The sequence below is a fragment of the Phoxinus phoxinus genome (assembly GCF_949152265.1).
Source record: "Phoxinus phoxinus genome assembly, chromosome: 20".
NCBI lineage: Eukaryota > Metazoa > Chordata > Actinopteri > Cypriniformes > Leuciscidae > Phoxinus > Phoxinus phoxinus.
In genome coordinates, this window is record NC_136895.1 from 27,651,554 (window position 1) to 27,677,219 (window position 25,666).

Here is a 25,666-nt window from a genome sequence, read left to right on the forward strand (position 1 = left end):
AATGAGCGTTCAGTTCAGAGTGACGCAGTTGCCAACGGACCAATCACAGTGCTCTGACGCTCTTCCTCAATTAATATTCAGAACGTTTCTCGCGCGCTTAGTGGTCACGTGGATAATTTCGCGCGAAAAGTCAGTCTTCCCGGGAAACGCTAGTCTACAGTCGAGCTGCTGTTTAAGACGGACGTGAGAACATGGCGGTGAGTGTGTTTTGTATATCATCTTTTTATATGTAAACAAATCATTTAAGCCATAGTTTAAATGTGTTTAAAGTGTTTGACGTTTACAAACGTGTCCGTGATTATGACTGAAATGTGCATGGCACATAAAAGTATTATTTAGTTGGTCCATAATGCAATGTAATGATCTATATTTAACAATAAACTCAATTTAATATACAAACTTGAGCAAATGTGCGTTTACATTTCCACTAAAGTAATTTTAATTCGAGTTTTGTTTATTTTCTTTTTTGTTATAACTGTAACTGTCAAATGATATAACTTAGGCCTGTTAAAAAGCCGACCAAAATTATTCAGATACAATAAAACATTTCTTGTTTTTAACTGAAAAGCTCCTGAACTGACATGTTGAATATTTTAAGCTATAGTTTTGTAAAGGGTTAAACCAGTCTAAAAAATGTCCCACGTGGGTTAAACTAGATTCTTTGTGTAACATTGTGGTTTCAAGTGAGTGACTAGTATGAAAGTAGAGCATTAGTTTTAGTCCGATTGACAGGTCTGTTTTTTTGCAGTAACGATATTGAGTCAGTTTTACTATTATCTCACCCTTATCTACTTGCACATGTGCATTTTCAGTCACTTTTCAGTCTGTCCTTTGACATCAAATTCTAGTGGAAATATTTTTGTTTTATATGTGACCCAAAAACCAGTTACATATGGGTCAATTTTACTGAAATTGAGATTTATACATCATCTGAAAGCTGAATAAATAGGTTTTCCATTGATGTATGGTTTGTTAGGATAGGACAATATTTGGTCGAGATACAACTATTTGAAAATCTGGAATCTGAGGGAGCAAAAAAATAGAAATATGTAGAAAATCTCCTTTAAAGTTTTGCATTTATGCTCGCGGTATTGCTGCATTCAATCACAAAAATATATTTTTTATATATTTACGGTAGGAAATTTACAAAATATGCAATTTTGACCAATACAATGTATTGTTGGATATTGCCACAAATATACCCGTGTGACATGTGACTGGTTTTGTGGTCCAGGGTCACATTTAACACTGACATTTTTCCGCATTAAAACAGGATTCCTCCGAGTCGTTCCAGATGGCCACCAGCCCCACTCGTGGCTCCCGGCGGGGTGACCTGACCTCCAGCCCCGGCAGAGACCTGCCTCCGTTTGAGGACGAGTCCGAGGGCATTCTGGGAGAAAACATTGCCAACGAGGACGACGGAGATGGAGAGGAGCTGATCGGAGATGGGATGGAGAGGTGAGAGATACTGTGTGTGTCTTTGTGATGGTTTGCAGATTAACAGGGGGATTGTTAGGAAAGCAAACGTCTCAAAAAAACGTCCAGCTCATGTATTTCCCAAAATAATAATAACATTTTAATTTCATTGGTTAGCAATTCAAATTGTGCTTAAAAAATGTAAATGCTGATGCAGTGATATGAAAGTCTAAAAAGTTAAATGACTATTTTATTAATACATATGTTTCTTTTAACATATTTGTATGTTTTTTTTAGTTGATCACCATGTAGATAGCTTTGCTGCTGACATGCCATTCAAAAATAGTACATATTTTTATGCAAATTTTGGGATATTGCATAATAAACATTGGAAGTTATGAGCATCTTCATCCAAAAAGAAGACATGTTCATGAACTACAATAAAGTAAATCTCACTGCACACAAAGCCAGTGGCTGTCACTAAAATGAATTGGTATAATAATCTCCCAGGACCGTCTCACGCGATCCCATTCTCAAACATCAGGCGTCCGAACACAAGATCGCACAACAGTGTTTGTTATTGTGTTTTGCCTGCTAGCTCTGAGGTGCAAGTCATTTATTATACAGGGGGGGGAACAAAGAGCCATAGTGGCTTCACTGGTTTCCGCAAACCATTTTTATTAGTAATACTTTCTGCGAGTTTACCAGGATATGAAGAAGAACAAACACGAATATTGGAATTAGCACGAATGTTTTATGTGATACTCCACTTTTTGGTTAAATTCGCAAGTTTGCATGAAAACAAGTTGGCTTTGAATGAAAGGAATGTACTTGTAGCTAACGAGAGTATTTTTCACAGAGACTACCGCGCCATCCCGGAACTGGACCGGTATGAAGTGGAAGGTCTGGATGAGGATGAAGATCTCAGTGAACTCTCACCCGGCGCTCGGGCGGAAGCAGAAGCGGCCATGAGGCGGCGGGACCGCGAACACGGCCTTGGCATGGGCCGCATCGGGCGCGGACTCCTCTACGGTGGGCGGCTTAGTCAATGCTAAATAACACTTAACTTTACTGCAAACCACTGAAGATCAGTTAATGTAGGGCTGCACGTTTAAGTGAAATAAAAGCAGAATCGGCGTATGGCTCAGTGCGATTTATCAAATCATGAGTGAAGCGCGGCACTGTGTTCATTTACACGCGAGCAGCTCATGATCCGCAGGTGTTTTTATAGTTTCGCTCGTCACTTTCTTGTGCGTTTGGAAACACAACATGCACAAACCAGCTTCTCAATCTTTTGATAAGAGCTTTCTGTGGTTTTCTGTGGTTCATTGGTTTAATGTTTGAAAATGAAGACCGCTATAAATGTTAGTATTGCAAGTTTTAAATTAAAATAAAAAAATTATATTGTTTCTTAATAAAAAAAAAAAAATTTTACAGTGAAATTACAGTAATTTTGTATTTTCATGTAGTAATTTATTTATTTATATATATATATATAAATATATATTTGTGTTTTTGTACCATATATTACAGTATATATATATATATATATATGCCATGTACCATATATTATATACTATATATTACATATAATACAATAACAATTACTTGTATATATATTATATAATATATAAGTAATTGTACCATATATCACAATAATTTAAAAAAATTGGCCAAATTGTGCAGCCCTACAACCACGTACAGCAAATAAACCGCAATTAAATTTCCCCCCCAAAAGTTTTTGCAGACATAAGTCAATATCAGTGCATAAATTATCACTAAACAAAAGTCTTACTGTATGTGATGTTTCTGTGATATACAGACAGTGAAGACGAGGACGACAAGCGGCCCACGAAGAGGCAGCGTGTCCTCGCGGAGAGGGCGGCCGATGGCGTCGCGCTGGAGGGCGAGGATGAGGAGATGATCGAGAGCATTGAGAACCTGGAGGACATGAAGGGCCACACGGTCCGGGAGTGGGTCTCGATGGCCGCCCCGCGACTGGAGATCTACCACCGCTTCAAGAACTTCCTGCGCACGCATGTGGACGAGCACGGACACAACGTCTTCAAAGAGCGCATCAGCGACATGTGCAAAGGTGAGTGGTGGACGGTCATCTGGGAAAACCAAAGGCTAAAAAAACATGGACGTAGTGTCCGTGACATCACTCGTAGGTTTCTGAAGAGCGCTTTTGAAGCCCAAAGTGGGCGGAGCCGGCCGTCACCATCTTGGGAGCGCGTCACTCCCGGATAAATGAAAATATCTAGCGAGGCGGATTATCTGAGGTGACGTGGCGCTAACAGACAGCAGACACGCGGCTAGTAGTGACATGAGCGGCAATCCACCTGTCACTCAAGTGGCCACGCCCTTAATTATGCAGAACTTTAAGGCTTAATATAATTTAAACGGTTGAGTTATAAAAAAAATCACCCCCCTAACAGTCGTCATGAAGGGTAAAAGTAGCCATATAGACCAAAACCATTTTTTACACCAGGCTGTAAACATATTTTTTTCTGCTGTAAAGTTGGGCATTTTAACATGGGCAATTGACTCTATGTGATTGACTCTCTTTTGGAGCCTGTCTCTTGTGGTCAGTTGATGAATTGCGGTTTAAGTCGCTTCCATGTTGGCTTCACGAGAGAGACAGGAATGTAAAACCCTATTCTATAATCCAGACGTTTGACATGACGTATTGCGATCTCTTCAGAAAATAAGGAGAGTTTGCTGGTGAACTATGAAGAGCTGGCGTCCAGAGAGCACGTGCTGGCGTACTTTCTGCCGGAGGCTCCCGCGGAGATGCTGAAGATCTTCGACGAAGCCGCCAAAGAGGTGGTGCTGGCCATGTACCCCAAATACGACCGCATCGCGCACGAAATCCACGTCCGCATCGGCAACCTGCCGCTGGTGGAAGAACTGCGATCGCTCAGGTACCAGCAAATACACAATACTCTTGGTTCTTCAAGAAATAATGTTATATATATATCATTTATAGCGGTGGAACGATACCCTAATGTCACGATTCGATACATATCACGATACTGAACTCACGACACGATATTATCACGATACTCCAAGACATTTGATAAAAGGTTAACAAAAAATTGACTGTTTAATGCTAAATTTGGTATTACATTATGTGTGTAAATGAGTAGGCTTGGACTTGGTGCTGGAAACCCAAGAACATAGAAAAACCAGAATAACAATATTCATGATTCTGAAGCTGAAAATAAATACATATTTTAGACGGATATGATTGCGCTCTTTCACTGACTAAATATATTTGAAATAATGTACGACACTTTTTACTGGTAACATCAGATATTTGGCATTATCAGAACCCACATTGTACATTATATTCAACATAATATGTAGTAGTTTAATGTAGTACTGACACTAAACCTCTGAAAAGTTAGATTTTTTTTTTTCTCACAGAAATGTTCATTTTGGGTGAACTATACACAATACATGTCAGTATCCACGATACATATTGTTGCATTTTTGTATTGTGATATATTGTTACACCTACGGATGTCACGATACCAAAATTCCAGTAGTTGGTACCGATACCATTACAATTTTACGGTTCTCAGTACCAATTTTAGTACCACAGCAAAATCTGTTGGAACTATTTTAAACTATTAAAAAAATTATTTGATCTAATTATTTATGACGGTAATCATAAGTAAATAATACATATAAGCATTGAAGGCTACATGCAGTTTAAACGTATATTGCTCATAAAAAGATCAAGTGAGGAATAAGCAACCTTCTATGCACACATTATTACTGCACAACATGCAGTAGCCTAATATAATTATTTCTGTCAATTTATTCAAGTTAAAACGAACTTTTATTTTGACGATTTGCCATGAATACTTTTGAGTTTCTGTGTGTGTATATGATATGACGATATTTTTTCTCAAATGAAACTGTAAAATGTTCATGAAGTGACTCATGTGAATTTCATCATGTCCTCATTATAACGTGAGGCAGCAGAGACTGAAAACGGCGTGAGCGTCATATGTGTGTGTGTGTGTGTGGTAAATGAAACCGCGGGTCTGCTCGATTCAGAGACAAGCAGAACATGCAGGGTTAATATTTAAATAGTCTTTTTGCAGTTTAATTTACACATATCGGCTACTGTGCTCCTAATAAAAAAGTTAGCCTAAAGCCCCGCGCTTAGATAAACACCAAAGCGACTGAAAGCAGCTCCTATTAGTGGTTGCCGAATGTACCCGGTACTACCGGTGCTACAGAAATGCTGGTATCGTCACATTTTCACAATTTTAGTACCAACTTGGTACCGGTACTTTTGACAACACTAGTCACACCCCTAATAATGAATCTATTTTCACTATTTGTTGTTTGCAGGCAGCTTCACCTGAACCAGCTGATCCGCACCAGTGGGGTCGTGACCTGCTGCACTGGAGTCCTGCCGCAGCTCGGCATGGTGAAGTACAACTGCAACAAGTGTAACTTCATCTTGGGTCCGTTCTTCCAGTCCCAGAACCAGGAGGTGAAGCCGGGCTCCTGTCCCGAGTGCCAGTCGCTCGGCCCGTTCGATATAAACATGGAGCAGGTGCGTGAGGACGGTCACTCTGACACATCTCCCGTGGAGACATTCATTTGGGTTGATGTTATGAATCTAAAATATCTGGGTCATTTTCTCCTCCTAATCAAAAGAAAAACAAAAGAAAAAGTTTTTTTTTTTACTGTAAAGTATAGTAAGGGCATTAATATATATATATATTTTTTGCTTTATTTTTATGGCACTTAAGCACATTTTCACAATTAAAATATAATTACAGTTATGTCTGCCTTATAAATAAAAATTTATAACCACCGTAATCTGGCAACACTTTAGTTTAGGATGATATTCTGACTATTATTATGACTTTTGCCTCGGTAAACTCCTAATCTCTGCTAATAGTTAGTAAGGTAGCTGTCTATCTGTCTATCTATCTATCTATCTATCTATATATCTATCTATCTATCTATCTATATATATGAACACTTAAAGAAAATAGTGCATATAGCATTTGTGTCTTTAGTTATTTGGTGGCATAACATGTTCTTGACCGTTTTCATGAGGTTCATCCATATTAAAGTTATTTCACCTGATCCAGTGAAATAGAGGTTGGTTATTAATCAACTATATTTTATGTATAATTTTAGTGTTCTATATTATTAAATAACAAGCTAATATATTTTAGAAATGAAATTATCTTTGCCTAAGATCCTTGCTTCTGTCTTTATGTAAATGTGTTGATAAGAGACCAACCCTAATCTGAGTTTTGCCAGTTGTTGCCATGGCAGCGGATGCATCGGTTTCTCTCTCCTTCTGATGTTAACTAGCGCTCTTGCCTTTATCAGACCGTGTACCAGAACTACCAGCGAATCACCATTCAGGAGAGTCCTGGGAAAGTGGCGGCGGGTCGCCTGCCTCGCTCCAAAGACGCCATCCTGCTGGCCGACCTGGTGGACCACTGCAAACCTGGAGACGAGATTGTGAGTCCACAGACCATAATCACTGCAATATTTCCCAAATCCTCTTTAATAAACCAGCCGCCACAGGAGATGGATCTCTATATTGACATAACATCTTCATATAAATGACATCAAATCACAATTTTGAACTATTTTGACATAACATCTTCATATAAATGACATAAAATCACAATTTTGAACTATATTGACATAACATTTTCATATAAATGACATAAAATCACAATTTTGAACTATTTTGACATAACATCTTCATATAAATGACATAAAATCACAATTTTGAACTATTTTGACATAACATCTTCATATAAATGACATAAAATCACAATTTTGAACTATTTTGACATAACATCTTCATATAAATGACATAAAATCACAATTTTGAACTATTTTGACATAACATCTTCATATAAATGACATAAAATCACAATTTTGAACTATATTGACATAACATCTTCATATAAATGACATAAAATCACAATTTTGAACTATTTTGACATAACATCTTCATATAAATGACATAAAATCACAATTTTGAACTATTTTGACATAACATCTTCATATAAATGACATAAAATCACAATTTTGAACTATTTTGACATAACATCTTCATATAAATGACATAAAATCACAATTTTGAACTATTTTGACATAACATCTTCATATAAATGACATAAAATCACAATTTTGAACTATTTTGACATAACATCTTCATATAAATGACATAAAATCACAATTTTGAACTATTTTGACATAACATCTTCATATAAATGACATAAAATCACAATTTTGAACTATTTTGACAACATCTTCATATAAATGACATAAAATCACAATTTTGAACTATTTTGACATAACATCTTCATATAAATGACGTAAAATCAAAATTTTGAACTATTTTGACATAACATCTTCATATAAATGACGTAAAATCACAATTTTGAACTATTTTGACATAACATCTTCATATAAATGACGTAAAATCACAATTTTGAACTATATTGACATAACATCTTCATATAAATGACATAAAATCACAATTTCGAACTATTTTGACATAACATCTTCATATAAATGACATAAAATCACAATTTCGAACTATATTGACATAACATCTTCATATAAATGACATAAAATCACAATTTTGAACTATTTTGACATAACATCTTCATATAAATGACATAAAATCACAATTTTGAACTATTTTGACATAACATATTCATATAAATGACATAAAATCACAATTTTGAACTATTTTGACATAACATCTTCATATAAATGACATAAAATCACAATTTTGAACTATATTGACATAACATCTTCATTTAAATGACATAAAATCACAATATTGAACTATATTGACATAACATCTTCATATAAATGACATAAAATCACAATTTTGAACTATATTGACATAACTATGTAATAAAACATACCCAAATATTTCAATTTCGATCTGTAAATATTTAAAACTAAGTTTTTGATATTTGCTTTTTGTTTATATCACTATATATCAAATAATATTCAAGTGAAATATGCCCCTCTAAATGTATATTTTTTTCACAACATTACAAATAATATTTGAATATATATTTGCTATAGTGCTGGGCAACGATTAATCGCATCCAAAATAAGTTTGTGTTTACATAATATATGTGTGTGTACTGTGTATAATTATTTTGTATATTTAAGAAATTTTTGTATTTATATACTGTATGTGTAATTGATATTATATATAAATATTTTATAAGTAACACATTTTTCTTAAATCAATACATACATGTCTGTGTTTATTCATACATACAAAATAATTATACACCGTACACACACAAATATTATGTAAACACAAACTTATTTTGGATGCGATTAATCGTTGCATAGCACTAATATTTAAATAAAATATACCCTAATATTTCAATTTCAACCTGTAAATATTTAAAACTTAAGTTTTTGAAATCTGCTTTTTGTATTGTTTATATCACTATACCTATCAAATAATATTAAAGCCTCTCTAAATATATGTATTCCCAATATAACAAATATTTGAATATAGCTTAAAATAAAATATCCAAACATCTATTTTGTCAGGAGCTCACAGGAATCTACCACAACAACTACGACGGCTCCCTCAACATGGCTAACGGCTTCCCTGTTTTCGCCACCGTAATCCTGGCCAATCACATCGCTCGTAAGGATGAGGGCGTGGCAGTGGCGGAGCTCACCGACGAAGACATCAAAGCCATCATGGCTCTGTCCAAAGACGAGCGCATCGGAGAGCGGGTGCGTGATGCTCACACATCTCCAGACATTTTAATGCGCATAGGAAAGTTTCTCCAGACTAAAGCTTAATTATTCCTCGTACAGATTTTCGCAAGTATTGGTCCTTCCATCTATGGCCACGAGGACATTAAACGCGGCCTGGCGCTCGCTCTGTTTGGCGGCGAAGCCAAAAATCCAGGTATCTTCATCTTTCACAACTGATACCTCAAATATTAGCGCTGGGCAACGATTAATCGCATCCAAGATAAAAGTTTGTGTGTGTACTATGTATAATTATTTTGTATATATAAAGACACACACATGCATGTATGTATTTAAGAAATATTTGCATGTACAGGTTAAACTCGAAAAATTTGAATATTGTGCAAAAGTTAATTTATTTCAGTAATTCAACTTAAAAGGAGAAACTAATATATTATATAGACTCATTACATGCAAAGTGAGATATTTCAAGCCTTTATTTGTTATAATTTTGATGATTATGGCTTACAGCTTATGAAAACCTTTCACAATATTATAATTTTGAATTTTCATAAGCTATAATCATAACAAATATAGGTTTGAAATATCTCACTTTGAATGTAATGAGTCTATATAATATATTACTCTCACCTTTTAAGTTGAATTACTGAAATAAATGAACTTTTGCACAATATTCACATTTTTCGAGTTTCACCTGTACATTTTTTTTTTCATAAATATATATGCATGTGTGTATTTATATATACAAATAATTCTATACAGTACACACACATATATTACGTAAACAAAAACTTTTATTTTGGATGTGATTAATCGTTGCACAGCACTATTATATACACGTGTCTGGTACTATATTTTCTAGCAGATGAAGATTGTCTTGGTACAAGTGAGTAATGTGTGTGTCCACAGGCGGGAAGCACAAGGTGCGTGGTGATATCAACGTCCTCCTGTGTGGAGATCCGGGAACAGCCAAGTCCCAGTTCCTGAAGTACGTGGAGAAGATTGCGAGCCGGGCGGTTTTCACTACAGGACAGGGCGCCTCCGCTGTGGGTCTGACGGCTTACGTTCAACGCCATCCCGTCACTCGAGAGTGGACGCTTGAGGCGGGAGCTCTGGTGTTGGCGGACCGAGGAGTCTGTCTCATCGACGAGTTTGATAAGGTGCGATGACGTCTGAGGTCGCAGTTTGTAGCTTTAACCCTCTGGTGCACTTCGGTCATTTTTGACAGATTTTTTTATTATTTTTTTATTTGGAATTGAATGAAACTTGGAAAAGGTTTTGGCACTTGCTATATGAACACACACAAAAAACGGGTTTATTTGAACAGGTTAAATAGTCCTGAATAAGTCACATTTGTGCTCCTCGCGGTCAAAAATTAGCGTATTGGAAATTAATGGGAGACGAATTTCATCTACTGGAAACTTTTGGTACTGCAGCCAAACAAAATCTCAAGCAAAAGCTTTTTTTTTTTTGAAATCTCAACTTGTTTAGATTTATGGTTTTGATATTCTCAGTTTTAGAGTAAAACATGTTTTTGAAAAATATACATTTCATATAAGAATTGAAAATGGTATTTTTTTAACAGTTTTCCTAACAATAAACATACAATTCTGTAACTTTTTAAGTACTTTTTTTCACTTCAGCAATAATCTGCCAAGTGTCATCTTTAAAAAGAGATCAAACTTAAATGTGCTCTAAATCATTCAAGATTTACAAGATTTAAGTTGGAAATTACATTTTCAGGTCTACGCTCAAAAAGTGAATAAATGGATTATAAATACAGCGTAAATATAATTTAGTACCATAAAATCCCCTTTTTGACATAAAATATCCCATAAAAATACATTAATGAACTTTAACGTTCATTAATTTCACAGAAAAAAAAAAAAAAAATCAGTAATTTTTTACTGACACGTGAAGAGCACCAAAGGTTTTTGATGCACTGATCCACCTATTTTTGAGTCCATATTACAATGTTTGTTGATGAATACCCAAGTGAACGTGTGTGTGTGTGTGTGTTCTGTAGATGAACGATCAGGACAGGACCAGCATCCATGAGGCCATGGAGCAGCAGAGCATCTCCATTTCTAAAGCTGGGATCGTCACGTCGCTACAGGCTCGCTGCACGATCATCGCTGCCTCCAATCCCATCGGTGCGTTCTGGGACTCGTGACGGAACTGTTTAATGAAAGTCGAAATGAGGGTCACAACTTCAATTTTGCCATCGGCACTTTTGAGTCGCATGTTAATCCATAGCGCAGTCAGGTTTTAAATGACTTCCTGCTGGGCTAATAAACGTAGCAGCAGCGTTTCTGACAGCACTCATTTTTCTTCTGAAACTCTACTTTCTGTTTAAAGGAGGGCGCTACGACCCGTCTCTCACGTTCTCTGATAACGTGGACCTGACGGAGCCCATCATTTCTCGATTTGACGTTCTGTGCGTCGTAAGAGACACCGTCGACCCAGTGCAGGTGAGTCCATATCCTATTAATATGTATGCTAATAAGCAACTAGTTAATTGTAAGAATTGGACCGTAAACTAAAGTCTTACCAAAAATTTTGTAAATTACTTTACCCATAATGCAATTCTCTGCGTTCAGGATGAGATGCTGGCTCGCTTTGTGGTGGGCAGCCACATCAAACATCACCCAAGCAACAAAGAAGGGGGCGTGGCCGGTTTAGAGGAAGTGCTGCTCCCCAACACCTCCGATGCCCCCCCCATCCCGCAGGACCTGCTCAGGAAGTACATCTTATACGCCAAAGAGCGCGTGCGCCCCAAGCTCAATCAGATGGACCAGGACAAGGTGGCCCGCATCTACAGCGACCTTCGAAGAGAGTCTATGGTGAGCCGCTTTTGAGGACTATTTTAAGATGCTTTACTAGTGTCGCTCCATTCATCAAAATAAAACTGAAATTGCTATATAGCGTAGTGCGACTGTCAAATCACTAAGGCTGCGAGTTTATTACATAAATATATGCGCTGCATGTTTCAGAGTGAGTCACGGCACAGTGTTCTTAAACGAGAACCGCTTATGCATTAATATTTAGTTTATAGTAGGGCTGTCAAAAGATTAATCGCGATTAATCACATCCAAAATAAAAGTTTGTGTTTCCATAATATGTGTGTGTACCGTGTATCATTTATATATATAAAAACACACACAATCATGTATATATTTAAGAAAAATTGGTTATATTTATATATTATATAAATGTATATACAGTATATAAATGCAATTATTCCTTATACATGAATTTGTGTGTATTTATACATAATAATTCTACACAGTACACACACATATATTATGTAAACACAAACTTTTATTTTGGATGTGATTAATCGTGATTAATCTTTTGACAGCCCTAGTTTATAGTGAAATATTACAATAGTGATATGTGACCCTGGACCACAAAACCAGTCGCAAGTCGCAATAGCCAACAAGACATTGTATGGGTCAAAATTATCGATTTTTCTTTTATGCCAAAAATCATTAGGATATTAAGTAAACATCATGATTCATGAAGATATTTTGTAAATTTCCAACCGTAAATATATATATATTTTTAAATTGTGAGTGAATGCAGCACAATCGTGAACATAAATGCACAACTTTAAAGGCGATTTTTTTTTTTTTTTTTTTTGCACCCTCAGATTCCAGATTTTCAAATAGTTGTATCTCAGCCAAATATTGTCTTATCATACCAAACATAAATGGAAAGCTTATTTATTCAGCTTTTAGATGATGTATAAATCTCTATTTTGACCCATAAGTCCTGGGTCACATATTTATTTAGTTTTTGTCATTTTTATATTTGTATTTAGCTTATCATTTAATACCCACATTAATATATAATCACAAAATGTTGGCTAAATTGTGCAGCCCGTAAAGCAAAAGCACAGCTAACGATAATTATTTTACTTAAAGTGCAATTTGAAATACCTCCGTTGTCACAGTCCACACTTCACTGCGAAAAATGCATTTAATTGATCTTCTTTGTGTCTCCAAAAAGCTCCGTTTTTTTAGATGAAAGGCCAAAACCTGGATTTTTTTTTTTTTTTTTTATCGTAATATTTTTCAGAAAATAAAAATCGCAATTACTTTTCTACATCTTGTGCGGGTCAAAATGTTCCCAAAATCCGCACAGAAATTGCGTCCATGCGTAGTTATCACTGAAATGTTCTCCTCAGTTTACTAACACGTGTTGTTCGGCAGGCCACAGGAAGCATCCCGATCACGGTGCGCCACATCGAGTCCATGATCCGCATGGCCGAGGCTCACGCTCGCATGCACCTGCGGGACTACGTGCAGGAGGACGACGTGAACATGGCCATCAGAGTCATGCTGGAGAGCTTTATCGACACACAGAAGTTCAGCGTGATGAGGAGCATGCGGAAGGTGAGATGATCGGACAGATCCGGGATCAGTTCTGCAAGTCTTGTGATTCTGTCTGTCTGGTGACCGAAGTCTCATGTATCGCATTTCCACAGACGTTCGCGCGGTATCTGGCCTTCAGGCGAGACAACAACGAGCTGTTGCTCTTCATCTTGAAGCAGCTGGTTTCTGAACAGGTCTCGTATCAGCGCAACCGCTACGGAGCCCAGCAGGACAACATCGAGATAGCAGAGAAGGATCTGGTGGACAAGGTAAATAATACATGCGTTTATTAAACGGTTAGTTCCAATCCTTGATTCTGATTGGTCAATAGCTGTTTTATTCACGATAAAACACGGCTTTGACCGCTTCACCCAACGGTTCTATGTATCACTACACAACACCCCTAGCAACCACTCTTAGCAACGCAAACATGTTTGATCTCATTGATATTGTTCATTGAAGCTATAGAGTATTGTGAGAGATCGAGTAAGCGAGTGTACAGTAGATATAGCATTTTCCTTCAGGTCAATCCTATATTCTTAATCAGGGATCTGAACCGGAAACGAACGAAATTTTAACAGGAACAAAAACAAAACTAAAATCAATTTGAATCGTTCTGAACAGAAACGTTTATTTAAAATGACTATTAACCGGTTAATAACGTTATTTTATCGTTCTCTTTAATATTTGCCATTGACCAATCATGAATTTAGTGGTTCAACATGTGACGTTGACGCATTAAGCGTGAGTGAAATGCCCAGTCATCGGCAGACAATCTCTTCGGCACGATAAGATTTGTCACCCACAGTAGGCTACCCATCCAATGTTCAGAGGTATGTTAAAGTTAAAACATGCTTAGAAACGTGAAGATAGCCATACGGACTACCGGAAATGATAACTATTTTTTTTTTGTAGTTTTACAATGTTGTTGCATTAAATGATCGAGCTTTATTAGCAGACTGAAATTGGTTATGTGATGCAAGGATGTGTTGCGCAGTGCGCAGTGTTTGCTTTGAAATTAGCAGTTGACGGTGCATTAAAAGAGCAATGATTGTCCAGTTTATATCATTTTTATTCATGTAATTTCTAAAACAATTCGTGTTGCAAAAAAAAAAAAGTACAAATAATTGTAGGCCTATCACTCTTTTGAAAAGAATTAGGCATTAGAGGGCCAATTTCAATTGTCTAACGGTCCAGTAAAACAGGTCAATATTATGCAATTCAGGTATTTCTGTTGTGGTTTTAACAATGTTATGAAATAAATGTTATCTTATTTTTGAGTGAAAATTTCTCTAATTTATACATAGCCTATTTGTTTAAAGTATAGGCTAAATTAAAATAACGTTATTAACCGGTATTTTTTCTAATCAAACCGTTTTCGGAACAGTAATGTTTAACGAGGAACGCAAAAACGGAAACGTTAAAATATCGATTCTGCTCGGAGTGAACCGACTTATTTTTTTTTTCGTTTTTAAGCCCTGTTCATAATTTAAAAAGTCAGTATGAAAGTCCGCTGCAAAGCTTCTGATATCTTGTCCTGTAAACAGTTAAGGGGTTTTCCCGAGCCTACAGTCATCTGTCAGTTATCTTCCTTCTCCGTGATCACAATGTTTGAGTCCTTTCAATATAAAAGTCTTCTCTGCTGACTGCCTCACTCATAAACACAGTCTTTGCCGCCATCTAAAGGCGAAATAATGTAACTTTTGTTGCTGTTTACGGTCAGGGACTATTTTTTCCAGCGGAAGGAAGACTTTTAGTGATTTTACTTCATGAAAGTTGCATAGATACATGTTTTTCGGCTTTAATATTTATATTGTGTGGTAACCGTTTTATAAATGCAATAAGGTACGAGAGGCAAGCGCTGTATCGTGAATAAGTCGCGTCTGAAGGGCGTTGTTAGGCACGAGCCTCTCGTACCTTTTGCTTACTTAAAAAAGTTCCAGTAAGTATTGAATTACAGGCATGTTACGTGTGTCATTTGTGAATTTGAGATGTAACTCTGTCTTTTTTGTTTTTGTTTTCAGGCCCGACAGATTAACATCCACAACCTGTCTGCGTTTTACGACAGCGACTTGTTTCGCTCGAACAAATTCTCCCACGACGGCAAGAAAAAGCTCATCGTCCAGCAGTTCTAGGCAGTCGTCCTGGGTTTCTTTGAAAGGAGTTGCCTAGAATCATCCGGACTTGTATATAATTCCATTATGTGGTTATTGGACCAGTCGTTACATGGATTGAATATTGTTTTTGGTCCATTCGTGAACTTGTTACCGTAGTCATTACGGTTGTAGTGATCTGCTCGGCTCATTGTGGTCGTATTTGGCTGCATGTGACATCTTGAATTTTCCCTGGTGTCAGATTATTTGAATGTTGTAAAAATGGAAAAAATAACTTTTGTACTGTTATTGGACAATAAAAATGAGTTGTGTATGTACTTCACCGTTTGTTTAAGTTATTACGCGAGTGAAATCTCTGCTTCCTGTCAGGAAATGTAAAATAAGTAGTTTGTTTGAATGGAAGCTTATTTCCGCCACGGAGTTAAAAGAGGTAATCGTGACCTCACATTTCTGATTTTTCTCGCAGATTTGAGTTTATATCTTGCAATTTCAGACTTTGACTCACAATTAATAATAATAGTACATTTTATTTATAATGCGCTAAATTTCGTAACTTTCGAAACTTGTTTATATCTCAATAATGAGAAAAAAAAATCTAAAATATTTTTTTTAGTTTAGACTTTCCCCCCCCCCCCTCAATTGTGAGTTTATACCTTGCAATTCTGACTTGATTTCTTGAAATTTTTAGGTTCTATCTCGCAACTCATGTAAATCACAGAATTGTGATATATAAACTGTTTATACCTAGCAATTCTGTCTTTATTTCTTGCAATTCTGTCTTTATTTCTTGCCATTAACTTGCAACTATGAAAAAAAAAAAGAAATAAGGTAACACTTTACAATAAGCTTTAGTTAACATTAGTTAACATTAACTGCACATACAGCATTTATTAGCCTTTTTTAATGTTATTTCAACATGTACTAATACTTAAATCTTGTTAGCATAAATACACTGAATTAACAATAAACTGATGTATTTTTATTAACCAATGTTAACAAAGATTAACAAATACAGTAACAAACATATTGCTCATTATGAACTAACTATGTTAACTAATAAACCTTATTGTAAAGTTTTACCGTTGAATATAATAAGAGCGTTCTGATTGGTTGACGACACAGGATTCCATCGCTGGCCGTTGTCGCTAAAATAAGAGCGGCGGTGTTTAGGACCCAGCATCCCTGCAGTCACTGCGCCAGGCAGGAATCAAACCCTCCAAAATCCTCAATATATCCCTGCTAATTCATTGACTGCAAGAGCAAGAGGAGCAGCAGACAAAACTACCGTCTAGTTTTCCTCGTATATTTTGCACAGTGCATCACGCTTGTCCGGATAGAAAGACAGATGAAGCGCGAGACTATCGACTGACCTTTTGTTTTTAATTCCGATGAGTATTTCGTGTTAGTGCGTCTCTTCTCGCGCACGTTGAGGTCAGTAAGTCACGTATGATGCACATATGAACGAACTGTAAAACTGACGCGATTATTCCTCACTGCGATCATTTAAAGCTGCAGAGATGTCAGTCGTGTCTGGTCATTGCCTGATCTTTGGTGAGTTCAATGGCGGGGTTTTTGTGCATGTTTGTGAAATGAGTTTGCATGTAGATTTATACAAAAATATGTTATATTTTAAAAATATTTTAAAGTATAAAGTATTAGTTTTATTATTAAAACATTAATTATTATTAATCTATTTTTTAAATAAATTAATGTATTTGTTTTTTTTTTTAAATCAAGCTACTAATATTTTCATGATTTAATAATTAAAAAGCCTCAAATGTCTGATAATGTGGAAGATTAGGTTTGATTTATAGTGGTGTGCATCATCATTAAGACTTTTCATTGGCGCCATGAGTGGAGAAAGGGGCATTGTTGTTTTCTAATATGATCATTTGTGATTTTTTTTTTGTGATGTGCTTGTCATCATCTCCAATATCTTGTATGAAAAGTCCAGGCACTCAAATGATTCAGATATTTGAGTTATTGATCTGTAGTGCAGATTACGGCGCACACACCCCTTTTCCTCTCCATCTGGAGACGAGCTTGTGTATTCAGGTCCAGTCAGGATTCTCAGCATGATTCATCATGTAACTGAGAAAAGAGCATTTTGCAGCTGTTGTGGACACTGATTGTTTTTGGCATGCTGTGTGTGTGTGTGTGTGTGTGTGTGTGTGTGTGTGTGTGTGTGTGTGTGTGTGTGTGTGTGTGTGTGTGTGTGTGTGTGTGTGTGTGTGTGTGTGTGTGTGTGTGTGATGGCTTGTCATGCCCATGAGGCCACGGCTGGCAGATTGTGCTGGTCAAAAGCCTCTCTGTGCTGCTGCCCACACAGACCGATGGCCAGACACAACAAGGACAGGTCAGGTTTGTTTAGTCTAATGGCCAGCACAGATTCAGGCTTAATCCAAGTCCATGTTCAACATCACATTCCACACAGGCATTTGTTCATGTCCTGGTTTAATGTGCATTTGTGAGTTTTTGCTCTCCCTTTTCTAAACTATTGGGATATTACTGTGTATCATACATGGTTAATATCTTGGTATTTTGAGAAGTGCATTGGAGTACCATGTAAATACCATGGTATCACTGTGTTTAAGGGACATGTGGTAGAGTAATCGTAAGGTTTATATTGTTTTAATTTTGATAAGCTTAATCATAGGAAAGTAATTGTACTAGGATTATTTTGAAACAATTTTTACTCAGAAAGTGCTGGTAAATTTTACATTTTCAAAGAATTGGCCAGTGACACATTGAATTAAATGTGAAACTGAAGTAGAAAGACTGAAATACTATAGTATTTTCTTGTAAAAAATCTTTTATTTACAACTTTTCCAGCGTATAACATTAGAATTTCTTGATATATGCATTACGTTTCCATGATATAGGCTATATACGTAATACTATTGTATTTTTGGACATGCTACCATAGTGTTTTTTTGCAGTTCTTTGGAGTAGGCTATACCATGATATTTATCAAAATATTTCACTTTTTTTGTTGTAATACAATGTATTTTGAATGTATACCATGGTATTCTTTGAAATATACCTTGGTGTAAACATTTCATGTCATGTAATATGTCAAAATGCTGCATTGAATCTCCCAATCCATGGTATATCTAATTATGTCCCTTTTTTGTGGTCTTACTATGGTAATATATTGCTTTTTGAACTTATACCATGGTATTCTTTGAAGTACCTTACTACTATATAGTAAACATTTGAAGTCATAGTATTGCCTAGGAATGCACGATACATCTACCACCATATCGGTATCGGCCGATATATGTTCATTTTTAATGTTATTGTTATCGGCCCGATAAGAAAATTTGGCCGATATATCAAAGCCGATAAATAATGGATTGTTTCCTTCAGTTGAGACACTTCAGATGTGCACTGTTCAACATGATGGTTTTGAATTGCTTGAAATATGATTGAAATCACTTCAAAAAAGTAAAATACAGTTTAGTATAACATGCACAGCACAAGTCTGTCATATCGGCTACATAACATTATAATGAGAACGTTATAATTGTGTGTTTGGGTGATGGATTTTAATAAGACTTTTGTTTTTTGTAATCAGGCTCTCAAAAATGTTATATAAAAATTTGGATTTAGATTTATTAGCCAATATATCGGTTATCGGTTTTCAAATTTAAAGAATTATCGGTATCAGCCAAAATGTTCATATCAGTGCATCTCTAGTATTGCCATTTAATTTAAGTTGTAGTTACAGTATCATGTTTATACCATGGATATATCATCTTTAATTGGACACATACCATACGGAGAGCAATTTAAATACCGTAGTATACAAATATGGTAATCACTCAGTACTATGGCACCACTCGTGCTCTCTTTATCAGTAACCGCAACCGCAGACCTGCAGCTGCCAGTCTGACGACTATAAATCTGAGTCCTAATGCTCCATGCCACCTACACCCACAGGCTCTGCTGCAATGCAAGCTGGCACAGCCCAGAAACACATTCAGGTCAGGTGACATCAGCATTTATCTCCACTTCATATCCGAGAAGAAAAGAAAAGGCTGGGGAGGTTTTAGAAAGACGTGGGGCTAAGAATTAATTGGCAACCGTATAAATTCTCAGTGAAGTCTAGGTGCCTCACGCTTTAAATTGGGCCAGGCTTTGGTGGGATTGAAGATTTATGAATCATCTTATCCTGTGTTCAGGTTTTCCTCGGCTCTTTCACGGAGTCTGAGACTGGCGCTGGCTGAACTGCTTGTATATTTAGTACAATAGCTGCTATGTGACGGATTTGTGTTCGTATCAGATGGCACAGGATTGCGGCGTCTTGGTCTGAATAGATGAATGTGCACTATATTAAGACTTATGAAATCAGTTAGACATAAGCAGGTGGGCACTGGACATGCTATGATATAAAACCACTGTGTCAAGAACAAGTCTGAGGCATATTTCACATCTTAAGCAAGATATTTCCTCTTGTTTCGTTCTTCAAGCTAATGCACAAATGTGACCCTGGACCACAAAACCAGTCACAAAGGGTACATTTTTTGAAATTGAGATTTATACATTAACTGAAAGCTGAATAAATAAGCTTTCCATTGATGTTTGTTAGGATAGGACAATATTTGGTCGAGATACAACTATCTGGAATCTGAAGGTGCAAAAAAATTTAAACATTGAGAAAATCGCCTTTAAAGTTGTATTCGTGCTTTTCCTGCCTCCTTTGACAAAAATATATTTTTATATATATTTACAGTTGCAAATTTACAAAATATCATCATGGAACGTGATCTTTACTTATTATCCTAATGATTTTTGACATAAAAGAAAAATCTATAATTTTGACCCATACAATTTATTGTTTAGCCTGGCTCCGCCCTCCTACGTACTTCCGCTCAATTTTAATTTTCCTTCAGTATGCCGTCTGGATTTGCGGTATATTCACGGTTTTCTCCAGCCAATTTTTACCTGTCCAATCAGCGAACAGAGGGAGTGGCTGAGAACAATGAGGTTGTGCGCTAGTTTGAGTTGTAGTTCAGTAATGGCGGCGGAGAAAGATGCGAGCGAAGCCATTCTGTCCGTTGTGGCAACGCTGCCGAATATCCAGAAGTTAAAGCCGGAGCAAGAACAATCTTTGCTGAGTTTTGTTTGTGGCCATGATGTTGTGGCCCTCCTCCCCACGGGGTTCGGGAAAAGTTTGATTTTCTTAGCTCACTCCGCTAGTGGTGAATGAGTTGGCTAAGGCAGACGTTAGCAATTGGTTATGGCAGATCCAGAGTTGCTCTGGCCAGATCCAATAGTTTTAAACTTCAACAGAGTATCCGCCTTCATGGAAATTAACTCTTGTCAATGGAGAGAGGCCAGACTCTCTGTACAAATAAAATGTATGAGAGTCTGGTAGGACTAGGCTATGTATTATTACAAATATACCCGTGCGACTTGTGACTGGTTTTGTGGTCCAGGTTCACAAATGTTTTATCTTCTTGAGTTTCATCCAGTTTATCCAACTCTCTCCCCGGTGTGAATATCCCGGACAGGGTTTGTTGCCGCAGAGCCTCTATAAACGAGGTATTAGCTTTTATGATTAATGTACTATCTAACGCTTGTCTGAACTTTGAGAGCATCTCTGAGGCAGAAGGGCAAGGAGCGTTCCTCAGAGATAGACGTGCTTGGCTTTAGCCGTCAGCAAATTCACATTTTTCATTCACTGATCAAGCGAGGTCAGAAGTGGCCTTTGCAGAAACCGGAGTCCACTGAGGCAAAATAAGATTGCGTCAACCATAATTAATGTGATCTAGTGGAGTGAGGCATTGACGCTTTCTAAGGACATACACTACAGAGATAAGGTGACTGTGTGTGTGCGACTGCACTTTTGGGCTGGTTTAATGATTGGTAGTTTAGTAGAATAGAAAGATGGAGGGAAATACATTATTTACACCCCCAACATGTAACTATATATTCTTTCTTTTTTTTGTTAGTGACCATGTAGGGACTTATCAAGCTCTAAAAAGGACAACAAATGAACACTCATTGAAAGTAGTCCATACGGCTGGTGCATTCTATTCTTTTTTAGTCTTTTGATAGATTTGTTTTAAGATAAGGCATTATTCACTGATAATCTTAGCTCTGAAATCTAATAGCGCTTTTCCACTACACAGTACCAGCTCGCCTCGACTCGACTCGCCTTTGTTTGGTTTTCCACTGTGTAAAGTTGTACCGGTACCTGCTTCCAGGTACTTTTTTTCGTATCACCTTCAGCGAGGTTCTGAGCGAGCCGAGGCGATACTAAAATGTGACGTGACACACGGCAGACTGCTGATTGGTCAGAGAGAATCGTCACTATTCACTGCGTCATCATTGCACGCGCCAGACGGAGTATCCTGAGTAACCCCGCCATTTTTAAATAGTTTTGCCAGAGATTAAGTGATATACCCATTGCTAATATTATGTAAAACAGCATACACTCGATTTCCTCCATTGTCCTGTGTGTGTGGGTAGCGAGTGTGTGTCGTGTCGCTATGACGACCAGGTACTATTGTGGAGGTACTATCTGCAATGGAAAACGGAGCGAAACGCGAGACGAGTCGAGCTGGTACTGGTAATGGAAAAGCGCCATTATTTGGACTTGTCAAGAAAGGTCACGTGAAAGAAAGAAAGGTCATTGTTCCCCAACGCTCGGGGACCAATGGCGATTCAGCATCGTTAAGTTTTCAGCTAATTTTAATGCAAATAGAAGTACCATGGCAGCTAAATGTTTGTCTGGCGAACAAATTTTTGGAGAATTGCATGCTAGCATTTATTCTGCAGGTGTACGACATTAAACTTTAAGTGGCACTTTTTTCTGTTGCACTTTTCCAAGTAGGATGCTGGATATTGAGACTTTTCGAGTTGAATGGAACAAATGTAGTATGTTTTTGGACAAAGGCCTTGTTTCCACCTGGTATTAAGATGCGTTTTGGTTGATTGGATCACAAGTGGACGATGCTAAATACAGGTGTAAACTGGGTCTAAAACGTTTTGAGCTTGTCCACTTTTGACCACATCCAGAGGTAGTCAAAAACGCATTCATCTGGATTGCTTTCGTAGTGTTAACGCTCATGTGTTCGCATGAGCCACAAAAGACGTTTACTCTCCTCCTACTGACCTAATGTGTAAATATTATAGGAAGCGCGCTGGCCAGACGGGATTTAAACTTTGTAGGCTTGAGACCCTGGTTTGAACATCCCAAGAACACTGTTCTCTCACCATTCCTGATTTCTAACACACACTCATAGTGTTTGACTAGTCTTGCGGCTTTTAGAGCAGAAACGAAAGCTGATGCTCTTGATTATTTTCCCACATTCATATGTAAATTGCGCAAGCTTATTTTAGATCTAAAGATCTGAAAAATCCCATACATTTACCCGGCCATAGACCCTCCACTTGAAGAAATCAGGACAGAAGTGGTTGAAAGTGGACAGAAGAGGGATTAAAACACCAGGTGTAAACGGGAAAGTGTCTCCCTCGTCTACTTGTGATCCAATCGACCAAAACACATCTTAATACCAGATGTAAACAGGTCTTAAGTGGTCTTAAGCACGTCTTTGGCTTATAATCAACCCATTTACTCAGTAAATGTCATTTGGTTATCTGGGATTATGCTCTCCAACAGCCTTCTGGTTTGGAAGTTTCCCCAGCATTGCATGGCTCAAGTTCGCTGGACGTCCAGTGTCTTTAGAGTCTCTAAAAAACACTGGAACGTTTCCAGAAAGCAAAGTTGATCTATTCATGAATTGGAGCAGGAAGTGCCCAGTCTTTCCACCCTGTTAATTACCGCACAATCACACACTTGCTAAATATAATACCAGAGTCACATCAGCCTGCTGGCCTCCTTAATTAAACCAAGCCTCGCTAGAGAATATATTTCATTTAACAGCGCCATGAATAAAAACTAAAGCCGTGTCAGACTTAGAGAACTGTGTAATTGGCTTTGAAACTCCATCTTGGCTCCAACGGAAGGCTAGTTGCAGATTTCAGGCCAGTTGTCGCCTTTTTCAGCTGCCCAGTGTTAAAACCAGTGCTAATCCTGTGGTGACCTGGTAGGGCGAGGAAAGATAAGACCGGCTGGTTTTAGAGACAATGCTAAGCCTCCATGATACGAAGCCATCTGTGGTTGAAGCCCATTGAGGCCAGGACTCGAGATGTCTCCAGTCAGTGTTTGATGGATATATATACACACCCTTGAAAGCATTTGTCACAGTTTGCGAAAGATTCATTTGTGGTGAAGGAGATTGTTAAATGGTGGGTTTGGTTCTTTCATGTTTGTTTATATCTTCACTCAGCCCAGGCCTATAAAGTTAGCTATATTACTCTCTGGTGCTCTTCGGTCATTTTTGACCGGAAATTGTAAAAAAATTAAAAACAAATTCTTCATGGGAATGGTATGAAACTTGGTAAATGTTTTAGCACTTGCTATTTGAACACACACACACACATCCACACACATCATGGACATGATTCGAACAGGTTAAATGGTCCTGAAAAAAATAGTCACACTTGTGCTCCTCGTTGTCAAAAAAGACTGCATTGGAAATGAATGGGAGACGAATCTCACCTAGTGGAAAGTTTTGGTACTGCAGTCAAACAAAATCTCACTGAAAGCTAATTTTATTTTAGATATTAGGCTTAAATTTTTAACACAACTTGTTGAGATTTATGGCTTTGAAAATGTTTTGGAAAATACATATTTCATATAAAATTTTAAAAGTATTTTTGCACATTTTTCATAACAATAAACGTAAAATTCAGTAACTTTTTTTAAGTTCACTTTTTAAAACTTTTTTCACTTCAGCAATAATCTGCCATGTGTCGTCTTTTGAAAGAGATCAAACTTAAGTCTGTGCTCTAAAAGCATTCAAGATTTACGACAGTTTAAAATGGAAATTACATTTTCAAGTCTATGCGCAAAAAGTGAATAAATGGATTATGAACACAGCGTAAATATAATTTAGTACCATAAAATTCCCATAAAAATATGAAATATTAAATTAAAAAAACATTATCAAACTAAAATATAGTATAGTACAATTTCATTAAAAAAAAAAAAAAAAAATCGAAAATTTTTGACCGACAGGCGAAGAGCACCAGAGAGTTAAATATTTTTCTTCCGTCCAGGTTCAGTATTCCTGGTTCTGGTGTGTGCCGAGGTTCTCAGTACCGGTCCAGCGCTCCTCCCCAATCCTCTCCGCTCCCACGGGCCGGTTCTGGATGTTCCCGTAGGCTTTGAGGAGCATGAGGAGGTCTCGAGGGATCGTAAACCCGGATTCATGGAGAGTTCTCAGGAGAGCTCTGGGTTTGAAGACAGCGAGGACGGCAAGAGCGCTCACGCCGAGACCAAAGACAGCGGTGCCATGAATGGTGAGTAAAGCAGTTATTCAAAACATGATTCATAAGTGCATATAACTCCAAATTCACCAAGTTTGTTTTTGTAAACTTTCAAAGACTCAAAAGATACGACTTTCCTTTTTCATTTGACGTCAAGAGTCTCATTAGTCAACCTGGGGTCTAAATATTCCCTATAAAAACAATAATTTGACTTGATTCTATTACAAATTAAATTTGGTCACATTATTACAGTCAAAAATCTGTCAAGTACTTGTCATTTGTCAACTAGCGGTGTAAAATATACATTCTTGACAAAAAAATTAATGAAATTTGGTTGCAATTTTACGACTGAAAATGAGTCGAGCACTTGTCATGCCAACTAGCGGCCTAAATATTTGCTCTGAAAATAATTCAGGTGATCAAGACGTACTATTAAATGTATGTACTTAAGTATGTTTTTAGTACAATACAAAAATATACTATAATGCATTTTTAATACATTTAACAGTACGCCTTTTTCACCATGGCTTGATTCTATTCCGGATGAAATTTATATTTAAAATCAGCATTTTTTTTTATTTTTGATTAGAAAATTATCCTGGGTCTATAGTATGTAATTTCTGCTGTACTAGCATCACCAAACGTAACTGCAGT

The 25,666-nt window shown here is 37.0% G+C and overlaps 2 protein-coding genes across 3 annotated transcripts in view; both read left to right on the forward strand.

The window, feature by feature from the left end:
• The first annotated feature begins 72 nt into the window (after nucleotides 1–72).
• Nucleotides 73–15,987, forward strand: mcm2 (minichromosome maintenance complex component 2). The gene is made up of 16 exons (XM_079592648.1): nucleotides 73–197; nucleotides 1,274–1,458; nucleotides 2,276–2,448; nucleotides 3,239–3,511; nucleotides 4,121–4,340; nucleotides 5,785–5,992; nucleotides 6,787–6,921; nucleotides 9,007–9,198; nucleotides 9,283–9,376; nucleotides 10,090–10,340; nucleotides 11,207–11,333; nucleotides 11,539–11,651; nucleotides 11,781–12,023; nucleotides 13,395–13,577; nucleotides 13,670–13,825; nucleotides 15,581–15,987. Exons 1-16 carry the CDS (start codon nucleotides 192–194, stop codon nucleotides 15,689–15,691), a joined length of 2,670 nt encoding a protein of 889 aa, XP_079448774.1. The 5' UTR covers nucleotides 73–191; the 3' UTR covers nucleotides 15,692–15,987.
• Nucleotides 15,988–16,788: 801 nt separating this feature from the next.
• The window catches only part of podxl2 (podocalyxin-like 2), a 26,487-nt gene continuing 17,609 nt past the window's right edge, over nucleotides 16,789–25,666 (forward strand). The window contains exons 1-2 of one of the 2 annotated variants that reach the window (XM_079592658.1): nucleotides 16,789–17,221; nucleotides 24,803–25,045. In XM_079592658.1, the coding sequence (XP_079448784.1) occupies nucleotides 17,188–17,221; nucleotides 24,803–25,045 (277 nt within the window). In that variant the 5' untranslated portion in view covers nucleotides 16,789–17,187. The remainder of the gene's footprint in view (nucleotides 17,222–24,802; nucleotides 25,046–25,666) is intronic. The other variant, XM_079592657.1, reaches the window with a different exon arrangement.